The 11,465-nt window shown below is 45.8% G+C and overlaps 2 protein-coding genes across 2 annotated transcripts; both read right to left on the reverse strand.

The window, feature by feature from the left end:
- Positions 1–3,358: 3,358 nt before the first annotated feature.
- LOC102241333 (protein p13 MTCP-1) lies at positions 3,359–3,697 on the reverse strand. The gene has a single exon (XM_005865988.1). The coding sequence runs from the start codon at positions 3,695–3,697 to the stop codon at positions 3,359–3,361; it is 339 nt and encodes a 112-aa protein (XP_005866050.1).
- Positions 3,698–8,729: 5,032 nt separating this feature from the next.
- LOC102241644 (T-cell leukemia/lymphoma protein 1A) lies at positions 8,730–9,047 on the reverse strand. The gene has a single exon (XM_005865989.1). The coding sequence runs from the start codon at positions 9,045–9,047 to the stop codon at positions 8,730–8,732; it is 318 nt and encodes a 105-aa protein (XP_005866051.1).
- Between the last annotated feature and the right edge of the window lie 2,418 nt (positions 9,048–11,465).

Below are 11,465 nucleotides of genomic sequence, written 5' to 3' on the forward strand. Positions count from 1 at the left end.
GTTCTTCGCTCCTTTCCTCTGTGACCAGTCTCTGCTTCCCCCTCTCACCTGCAGAAGAAAGAAAATGACCATGATACACCTCTTCCATGGAGTCCATGTACTAGGAATGTGTCCAGAAAAACAAGGTTCTCCTGACTCACACCCCAGAAACCAGTCCCGTGATACAGGTGGTGGTGAGGAAGGAAAGAGGTTCATTCAGGTGCCGGCAACCTGAGAAGATGGGGGAAGCTCATCCCAAACCCTATCTGCAGATCTCAGTGGAGGCAGAGGCTTTTATAAGGAGTGAGAGGCCAAACAGAGTAAAGAGGTCACTGGGCGTTGCTTGGAATTTCTCTTCGGGCCAACAGGCACAGTCAAATCTGATAAGGATCTTGCATGTGGTCAGGTGACGGTCCAGTGTGCGTCATCCTAGACTTTGTCCACCTGGTTCTAAGATTGAAGGTCATCAAATCTCCCAGAACTGGGAAGGTCAGAGTTCATATCTTGTAAAATTAGTTCCTAGTATTCTTATACAAACATTCTGTTTACCTACAAGATTCATTATTAGTCAGAGTCTGCAATTACAGGAACAATGTGGAAAGAATGGTGAGGTGAGTCGTAATTCCCATGTATTACATGAATTCATGTAATTACTGTGACATGAATGCTGAGAGGCTTCGTTTTTCTTCAAGGCGTTTCCACCCTTTGAAAAGGTCAAATAAGCCCTAGCTGGTTTGGCTAAGTGGATAGAGTGTGGGCCTTTGAACTGAAGGGTCCAGGGTTCAATTTCCGGTTAAGGGCACATGCCCAGGTTGTGGACTTGATCCCCAGTGAGGGACTTGCAGGAGGCGGCTGATCCATGTTTGTCTCATCTTGGATGTTTCTAACTATCTCCCTCTCCATTCCTCTCTGAAATCAATAACAATATATATTTTTTAAAACGGCCAATGCTCTATCCACTGAGCCAAACCAGCTCGGGCGCTAGGTCCACTTTAAATGACTACCAACCTGGTATGTGAAAGCAAAAGAATAATAAACTATTTTAAAACAATTTGCATTTAATCTGAATGCAACATTTGCTTAATATTTTTTTAAATGTTTTTATTGACTCAGAGAGGAAGGAAAAGCGAGAGGGAGAGAAACATCCATGATGAGAGAGAATCACGGATAGGCCGCCTCCCACACGCCCCCTACTGTGGGTCGAGCCCTCAATCCGGGCATGGGCCCTTGACTGGGAATTGAACCGTGACCTCCTGGGTGATAGGTTGACATTCATTCACTGAACCACGCTGGCTGGGCCCGAAGTGCAATATATTGAATGTGAGAAACACACTTTAGAAACACATCCCTCACGCTCCCCTGTCCTCAGGCTTAAAAGTCTCAATTTGCATTTGCAAACACTTTCTTGCAAGAGGAGAATTTATTTTTTTTAAAAAATATATTTTATTGATATTTTAAAGAGAGGAAGGGAGAGTGAGAGAGAGTTTGAACCATTGATTAGAGAAAAACATCGATCAGCTGCCTACTGCACACTCCCTACTGGGGATGAGCGCATAGCCAAGGTACATGCCCTGGACTGGAAACGAACCTGGGACCATTCAGTCAGCAGGCCAATGCTCTATCCACTGAGACAAACCGGTGAGGGCCTGCAATAGGAGAATTTAATCAGCAGTCAGTGATCTCTTTAATGCAACCATGGATGTCCTGAAATTGATTTCTGGGGCTTTCTCCAGCTCCCCCTCCCAGCCACCTCCTATGGTGCAATGCGAGATATATTTTATGATCGCTGGGCTTTGTTTGGGGCTGTTTAGTGCTAAACCCAATTAAAAACCTAAGTGCATCCAGAGCTAGACGCTAATGCCACACACAGAGCCGGTTCTAGACTTCAGGAGACGAGCCCTGGTATCCCTCGTAATTCCTCAAAGGAAAGAGATGATCAGAATAAAAAACCCGTAATTCCCCAAACATTCGTGTTTTTTTTTGGAGAGGGTAGTATTGGTTGACGAACCTCAGGAGATCAAACAATGAGAACGCTGGTCATTGAAATGAAAACTGTTTCCAGTGATGTCTTCAAGATTTTTCTACCGGGGCTGGGCTTATATTTTCAAGCTTAAGGACTTTTTCTTTTTCTTTCTCTCTTTAATCTATTTTTACAAGAGGCCCGGTGCACATGCACCAGTGTGGTGCCTTGGCCTGGCCTGCAGAGATCGGCCGAAACTGGCTCTCTGACATCCCCCGAGGGGTCCCATATTATGAGAGGGCATAGGCCAAGCCAAGGCACACCACCGGTGCTCCATTAGGTCTGGGGAGGAACACAAGAGGTTGGCCAGTTGGGGAGTGACCATGGGAGGGCTCCAGGGTGTGTCCAGCATGTCTCACTCTGTCCCGATCAGCCAGACCCCAGCAGCAAGCTGACCTACCAGTCTGAATGTCTTGTCCCTGGTGGTCAATGCATGTCATAGTGAGCAGTTGAGCAACCTTAGTATATCATTTACATATTATGCTTTGATTGGTTGAACAGATGAACGGTCGACTGGACACCTATCATATTAGCCTTTTATTATATAGGAGTGATTTCATGCAGGAAAGGAGCGAGAAACATCAATGATGAGAGAGAATCTTACATTGGTTGCCTCCAGCACGTCCCCTACTGGGGATCGAACCCACAACCAGAGCGTGTGCCCTTGATCAGAATCGAACCTGGGACATTCCAGAGTTCACAGTCCAAACCTCTATCCACTGAGCCAAACATGCTAGGGCTCATTGGTCAGTTCCTGTCTGTGCCTAGACCAGGAATCGAACCTTGCCCTCCAGGTTCATTGGTCGTCCCTCAACCACTGGGAAACACCAGCTTGGCTAAAAATGCTTTTATTGATTTGAGCGAGAGGGAGAGAGACAGAAAGAGAGAGTGAGAAAAAGAGACAGAGAGAGAGAGAAAGGAGAAGAAGAAGAAGAAGAAGAAGAAGAAGAAGAAGAAGAAGAAGAAGAAGAAGAAGAAGAAGAAGAAGAAGAAGAAGAAGAAGAAGAAGAAGAAGAAGAAGAAGAAGAAGAAGAAGAAGAAGAAGAAGAAGAAGAAGAAGAAGAAGAAGAAGAAGAAGAAGAAGAAGAAGAAGAAGAAGAAGAAGAAGAAGAAGAAGAAGAAGAAGAAGAAGAAGAAGAAGAAGAAGAAGAAGAACAAGAACAAGAACAAGAAGAAAGAGGGAGAGAGAGAGAGAGAGAGAGAGAGAGAGAGAGATACATCAAAGTGTCCTCGCCCCCAGAGGGTGGCAGATAGAACAACAGAGCTTAGTAAAAGGTGAACAGAACTATACACGTCCCACTGGTGGCAGGCCAAGACTGGGGTTCAGGATGACAAGAGCCAGAAACCCCATCACATGTCCTACGAATCATCCATCAGCTCAAGGATCATTTCCTCCATGTCATCCTCCATGACGTGGTGCACGATGCGCCAGAACCGGCCCATGGAGTCCAGGTACTGGCTGCTAAGGTGGAGCATCCACATAGAAGGCATGGTATTCCAGGTCAGGGGGCTGGTGGTGATTGTGATATGCTCACAGGGGATGTTCATCTGGCACAACCGTACTTGCAGGTCACCACCTGTGTCCATGACGAAATGCAGCCACGTGCGCTGGTTCTCATCCTCATACATCAAGGGCCCATGGTTACTCAGGTAGACGGGGTGTGAGGTGAGGTGCACCGTCGAGGGGAGCTCGGCCATGACCCCTCCGTGGTTCACGGAGCAACAGCCACAGCAATCTCAGAGCCTCTCGCTTCTTCGGTCCTGGCATCAAGAGACAGGGGATGGGTCTCCAAACGTATTTTACCTCGGCTTTTATTTTTTTGGTTTTTATGGTTGTGTTTGTGGTTGGCTTTGGTTTATTTTGCAAATTTATACATCTCAACTTTGCTTTCTTTTTTAGCTTTAGATCTCTCTTCTCGAAAAACCTGTACAAAACATACTTAAGGTAAAACATGACTCTATGAAGGTAACATGGTGCTATGGAATTTTAAAAACATTTTTTAAATGAACGTTAACATAGAACCTTAGGTTCATTACAGGGGTACAGCCCAATGATTACACATTATATAATGGACTAAGAAATCATGCAATTAATCTCATACCCATCTGAAACCATACACAGTTATTATAATATTACCAGAGGCACAGTGCACAAAATTTATGCACTCAGGGGGGGTCCCTCAGGCAACACTGCAGCCTCTCGCAATCCAAGACCCCTTGAGGTATGTCCAAGTGATGGCTTACGCCCGCTTTAGTGCTGCCGTGGAGGCTCCAACCAACCCATGTGCTCAGGAGCTGTGAGCCTGGCTTTTGACTAAGCGGTGCTCCCCCTGTGGGAGTGCACTGACCACCAGTGGACAGCTCCTGACATGAGCATCTGCCCCCGGTGTTCAGTGCGTGTCATAGCGACCAGGCGTTCTGCCGTTTTGTGGATTTGCATAATAGCCTTTTATTATATAGGATTGACTCAATGCTCTACATTACTGTGCCATGACTGTTCTTTCGTTTTTTTCATATACTTTTCCTGATTTCCGAATGGACGGGAGAGGGAGAGAAAGAGAAAGATCAATGATGACAGAGATTCACGGATTGGTTGCCTACTGCATGCCCCCTAGTGGGGATCAATACTGTAACGCGGTCATTTGCCATGACTGGAAATTGAATTGACATCTGCTGGTACCTAAGTTTAAGCTAAACAACTGAGCCATCCCAGCCAGGCTCTTTTCATTTCTTTTCTTTTTTTTTGGTTTTTTTCTTAATTAAAACTTTTTAGTTGGTTCAACTTTTCGTTTTGTCCTGACACCACCACTTTCTTTCTGGTCATCTCAGAGGGAACTCACAAACCATAGAACAACCCACCCCATGCAAATAATATGCAAATAAAATGCTTTACCTATAACAGCTGGCAGAGAAACAAAGCAAACGTCTGCATCCAGGTGGGCTTCTTAACAGCGGACTTGCTTCTCCAGTGCTGGTGAGAGAGGTAACACCAAAATATTCAGGGACAGACAGAAACCAGGGATAGCTGATCGGGAAAACAGGAAGTAAAGTGACAGGTGAAAGAGCACGTAGGATTCCTGAGGTCTCATAACATCACTTATAGAATGTTCTCTCGCTTCCCCAAACCTCAGCCATGCTCTTGGCAAGAGGTGTATGTTTTTGCTGCTAAACTCACTTCAGTCCACAAAGCCCAAATTCCTCCCTCAGATCAGACTCAATCCCCAATCCTTCCTCATCCTTCTCCCATCGATCTTTTTCTTACCTGTTCTTCTTGCTCTGAAGGCAAAGCACCGTTCTTCGCTCCTTTCCTCTGTGTCCGGTCTCTTCTTCCCCCTGTTACCTGCAGAAGAAAGGACATGACCATGATACACATCTTCCCAGGAGTCCATGTACCAGGAATGTGTCCAGAAAAACAAGGTTCACCTGACTCACAGCCCAGAAACCAGTCCCGTGAGACAGGTGGTGGTGAGGAAGGAAAGAGGTTTATTCAGGTGCTGGAAACCTGAGAAGATGGGGAAAGCTCATCCCAAAACCTATCTGCACATCCCAGTCGAGACAGAGGCTTTTATAAGGAGGGAGACGTCAAACAGAGCAAAGTTGGTCAGGGGGCGGGGCTTCAGAAGTTTTCTATGTGCAGACAGGCACAGTCTAATCTGATAAGGATATTGCAAGTGGTCAGGTGACAGTCCAGTGTGCATCATCCTAGACTTTGTCCTCCTGGTTCTAAGGTTGAAGGTCATCAAATCTGCCAGAACTGGGACGGTCAGAGTTCATATCTTGTAAAATTAGTTGCTAGGATTCTTATACAAACAGGCTGTTTATGTACAAGCTTCATTATTAGTCAGAGTCTGCATTTACAGGAACAATGTGGAAAGAATGGTGAGGTGAGTTGTAATTCCCATGAATTACATGAATTCATGTAATTACTGTGACATGAATGTTGAGATGCTTCGTTCTTCTTCAAGGCGTTTCCTCCCTTTGAAAAAGTCAAATAGGTGGTAGTCGGACTGGCTCAGTCGAAAGAGTGTCATCCTTAGAATTGAAGGGTCTTGGGTTTGTTTCCCGATCATGGGCACATGCCCAGGTTGTGGGCTTGATCCCCAGTGAGGGACATTCAGGAGTTGGCCGATGCATGATTCTATCATCATGGATGTTTCTAACTTTGTCCTTATCTCTTTGTCTCTGAAATTAATAAAAATATATATTAAAAAAAGGCCAAAGCTCTATCCACTGAGCCAAACCACCTGGGTCACAAGGTCGTCTTTAAATGACTACCCACCTGGTATGTGAAACCAAAAAAAATAATAAACTATTTTAAAACAATGTGCATTTAATCTGAATGCAACATTTGCTTAATATTTTTTTAAATGTTTTTATTGACTCAGAGAGGAAGGAAAAGCGAGAGGGAGAGAAACATCCATGATGAGAGAGAATCACAGATCTGCGGCCTCACATACGCCCCCTACTGGGGATTGAGCCCGCAACTCGGTCATGTGACCTTGACCTGGAAACGAACCGTGACCTCATGGTTGATAGGTCGACACTCAGCCACTGAACCACGCTGGCCGGGCCAGAAGTGAAATATTATGAATATGAGAAACACACCTTAGAAACACATCCCTCACGCTCCCCAGTACTCAGCCTTACAGATCTCAATTTGCATTTGCAAACACTTTCCTGTCAGAGGAGAATTTAATCAGCAGTCAGGGATCTCTTTAATGCAACCATGGATGTCCTGAAATTGATTTCTGTGGCTCCCTCTAGCTCCCTCTCCAGCCGCCTCTCTCTGGTGTGATGCTACATGAATTTAATATCACTGGGATTTGTTTGGGGCTGTTTAGTGCTAAACACAACTAAAAACCCAAATGCATCCAGAGCGAGATGCTAAAGCCACACACAGAGCCAGCTCGAGCCTTCAGGAGAGGAGCCCTGGCATCCCTCATAATTCCTCAAAGGAGAGAGATGAGCAGCATGAAACACCCATAATCCCCCAAACATTCAATCTGTTTTTGGAGAGGGTAGTATTGGTTGACTAACCTCAGAAGATAAAACAGTGAGAACGCTGGTCATTGAAATGAAAACTATTTCCAGTGCTGTCTTTTAGCCTTTTCTACCGGGGCTGGGCTAATATTTTCAGGCTTAAGGTCTTTTTCTATTTCTTTCTCTGTTTACTATGTTTTTACTAGAGGCCCGGTGCACGAATTCGTGCACCAGTGTGATGCCTCGGCCTGGCCTGCAGGGATCAGCTGAAACTGGCTCTCTGACATCCCCCGAGGGGTCCCAGATTAGCAGAGAGCTCATGCCAGGTCAAGGGACACCACCGGTGCACCATTAGGTCTGGGGAAGGACATGGGAGGTTGGCCAGCTAGGGAGGGACCATGGGAGGGCTCCAGAGCAAGTCCAGACTATCTCGCTCTGTCCCGATCAACCAGACCCCAGCAGCAAGCTGACCTACAAGTCTTCACGTCTTGTCCCTGGTGATCAATGCATGTCATAGTGAGCAGTTGAGGAACCTTCACATATCAATTGCATATTATGCATTGATTGGTTGAACAGATGACCTGTCGACAGGACACTGAGCATATTAGGCTTTTATTATATAGTATTGATTTCATACAGGAAGTTAGCAAGAAACATCAATGATGAGAGAGAATCATACATCATGTACCTCTTGCACGCCCCCTAATGGGGATCGAGCCCACAACCAGAGCATGTTCCCTTGACCAGAATCAAACCTGGATACTTCCAGAGTCCAAAGTCCAACCCTCTATCCACTGTGCCAAACAAGCCTGGGCTCATTCGTTAACTCTTGTCTCTGCACTGACCAGGAATCGAACCGTGACCTCCAGGTTCATAAGTCGTCTGTCAACCACTGAGAAACACCAGCTTGGCTCAAAATGCTTTTATTGATTTGATCGAGAGGGAGAGAGACAGATAGAGACAGCGAGACAAAGAGACAGAAAGAGAGAGAAAGGAGGAGGAGGAGGAGGAGGAGGAGGAGGAGGAAGAGGAGGAGGAGAAGAAGAACAGCAACAACAACAACAAAAAGAACAAGAAGAATGAGAGAGAGAGAGAGAGAGAGAGAGAGAGAGAAATCAATGTGCCCTTGCACCCAGGGTGTGGCAGATAAAACAACAGAGCTTATTAATAAGGTGAACAGAACTATACACATCCCACCACCAGGCATGCTCGACTGGGACTTAGGTAGAGAAGAGCCACATGTCCTATGAGTCTTCCAGCAGCTAAAGAATCATACTTCCAGAGTCCAAAGTCCAACCCTCTATCCACTGTGCCAAACAAGCCTGGGCTCATTCGTTAACTCTTGTCTCTGCACTGACCAGGAATCGAACCGTGACCTCCAGGTTCATAAGTCGTCTGTCAACCACTGAGAAACACCAGCTTGGCTCAAAATGCTTTTATTGATTTGATCGAGAGGGAGAGAGACAGATAGAGACAGCGAGACAAAGAGACAGAAAGAGAGAGAAAGGAGGAGGAGGAGGAGGAGGAGGAGGAGGCAAGAAGAAGAAGAACAAGAAGAAAGAAAGAAAGAAGAGAGAGAGAGAGAGAGAGAGAGAGAGAGAAATCAATGTGCCCTTGCACCCAGGGTGTGGCAGATAAAACAACAGAGCTTATTAATAAGGTGAACAGAACTATACACATCCCACCACCAGGCATGCTCGACTGGGACTTAGGTAGAGAAGAGCCACATGTCCTATGAGTCTTCCAGCAGCTAAAGAATCATTTCCTCCACGCCATTCTCCTTGATATGGTGGACGATGCTCCAGAACCAGCACCTGCAGTCCAGGTACTGGCTGCCAGCGTGAAGCGTCCAAATCAAAGGCATGGTGATCGAGGTCAGTGGGCTGGTGGTGAGTGCGATATCTTCACTGGGGATGTCTTCCTGGCGCAACCGTACTTGCAGGACACCTTCTGTCTCCATGACGAGGTGCAACCATGTGCGATCGTTCTCATCCTCATACACCGAGGGCCCACGCCTCAGGAAGATGGGGTGCGAGGTGAGGTGCACCTTCGAAGGGAGCTCGGCCATGACCCCTCCTTCGTCCAAGTAGCAACAGCCACAGCTTTTCAGAGCACCTCGCTACTTCGGTCCTGGTATCAAAATACAGGGGATGGGGTCTCCAAATACATTTAACATCGGCTTTTATCTTTATGGTTTTTACGGTTGAGTTTGTGGTTGCCTTTGGTTTATTTTGCAAATTTATAAATCTCAACTTTTCTTTCTTTTTAGCTTTAGATGTCTCTTCTATAAAAAACTGTATAAAACATACTTGAAGTAAAATATGACTCTGTGAAGGTAACATGTTCCTAAGGAATTTTAAAAACATTTTTTAAATGACAGTTAACATAGAACCTTAGGTTCATTTCAGGGGTACACCCCAATGATTAGACATTATATAATGGACTAAGTAGTCATGCAATTAATCTCATACCCATCTGACACCATACACAGTTATTATAATATTACGAGAGGATCAGTGCACAAAATTTATGCAATCAGCGGGGTCCCTCAGCCAACCTTGCAGCCTCTCCGAGTCCTGGACTCCTTTAGGGATGTCCAAATGCCAACTTAGGCCTGCTTTAGTGCTGCCATGAGGGTCCCACCACCCCCCTGTGCTCGGCAGCTGTGAGCCTGGCATTTGGCTGAGCGGTGCTCTTCCTGTGGGAGTGCACTGACCACCGGTGGACAGTTCCTGCCATGAGCATCTGCCCCCGGTAGTCAGTGGGTGGATAAAAACCAGTCGTTCTGCTGTTTGGTCGATTTGCATATTAGCCATTTATTATATTGATTGACTCAATGCTCTACTTTACTGTGCCATGACTATTCTTTCGTTTTTTCATATAGTTTTACTGATTTCAGAGAGGAAGGGAGAGGGAGAGAAAGAGAAAGATCAATGATGACAGAGAATCATGGATTGGTTGCCTCCTGCATGCCCCCTACTGGGGATCAAGACTGTAGCCCGGGAATGTGCCATGACTGGGAATATAATCGACATCTCCTGGTTCCTAGGTTTAAGCTAAACAACTGAGCCATGCCAGCCGGGCTCTTTTCATTTCTTTTCTTTTCTTTTTTTTGGTTTATTTCTTAATTAAAACTTTTTAGTTGGTTCAACTTTTCTTTTTGTCCTGACAAGACCACCTTCTTTCTGATCTCAGAGGGAACTCACAAACCATAGAACAACCCACACCGTGCAAATAATATGCTTTACCTTTACCTCCAGGCAGATGAACAAAACTAAGGTCTGCGTACATGTGGGCTTCTTAACAGTGGTCTTCCTTCTTAAGTGCTGGTGAGAGAGGCAAGACCAAAATATTCAGGGACAGACAGACACCTGGGATAGCTGGTCGGGAAAACAGGAAGCAAAGTGACAGGTGAGGCAGCACTTAGGATTCCTGAGATCTCGTGACATCACTTATAGAATGATCTCTCCCTTCCCCAAACCTCAGCCATGCTCTTGGCAAGAGCTGTATGGTTTTGCTGCTAAACTCACTTCTGTCCACAAAGTCCAAATTCCTCCCAAGATTAGACTCCATCCCCAATCCTTCCTTCTCCTTTTCCCATCCATCATTTTCTTACCTGTTCTTCTTGCTCTGAAGTCAAAGCACCGTTCTTCGCTCCTTTCCTCTATAACCGGTCTCTGATTCCCCGTGTCACCTGCAGAGAAAAGAACATGACCATTATAAACATGTTCCAATGAGTGCATGTATCAGCAATGTGTCCATAATAAAGTAGGTTCCCATGCCTCACACCCCAGAAACCAGTCCCGGGATACAGGTGGTGGTGAGGAAGGAAAGAGATTAATTCAGGTGCCAGCAACCTGAGAATATGGGTGAAGTTCCTCTCAAAACCGATCTGCACATCTCAGTGCAGGCAGAGGCTTTTATAAGGAGGTAGAGGCCAAGCAGAGCAAAGAGGTCAGGGGGCGGGGCTTGAGAAGTTCTCTACATGCGGTCAGGCACATTCCAATCTGATAAGGATCTTGCAAGTGGTCAGGTGAAGGTCCAGAGTGCGTCATTTTAGCCTTTGTCTCCTGGTTCTAAGGTTGTGGGTCATCAAATCTCCCAGAACTGGGAAGGTAAGAGCTCATATCTTCTAAAATTAGTTCCTAGGATTCAATACAAATATGCTCTTTAGCTACAAGCTTCATTATTAGTCCGAGTCTGCATTTACAGGAACAATGTGTAAAGAATGGTGAGGTGAGTCGTAATTCCCACTGTGACATGAAAGCTAAGATGCTTTGTTCTTCTTCAAGGCATTTGCACCTTTTGAAAAAGTCAAATTGGCCCTGGCCAGTTTGGCTCAGTGGATACAGTGTTGGCCTGCGAACTGAAGGGTCCCAGGTTCGATTCCAGTCCAGGGCATATGCCCAGGTTGTGGGCTTGATCCCCAGTGAGGGATGTGCAATAGGCAGCCGAACCTTGATTCTCTCATCATGGATGATTCTAA

Source organism: Myotis brandtii, unplaced genomic scaffold (genome assembly GCF_000412655.1).
Source record: "Myotis brandtii unplaced genomic scaffold, ASM41265v1 scaffold2177, whole genome shotgun sequence".
NCBI lineage: Eukaryota > Metazoa > Chordata > Mammalia > Chiroptera > Vespertilionidae > Myotis > Myotis brandtii.

What these genes read in the sequence shown, in the direction of transcription:
- LOC102241333 (XM_005865988.1), bottom strand. Translation starts at nt 3,697, where the DNA reads ATGGCCGAGCTCCCCTCGACGGTGCACCTCACCTCACACCCCGTCTAC.
- LOC102241644 (XM_005865989.1), bottom strand. Translation starts at nt 9,047, where the DNA reads ATGGCCGAGCTCCCTTCGAAGGTGCACCTCACCTCGCACCCCATCTTC.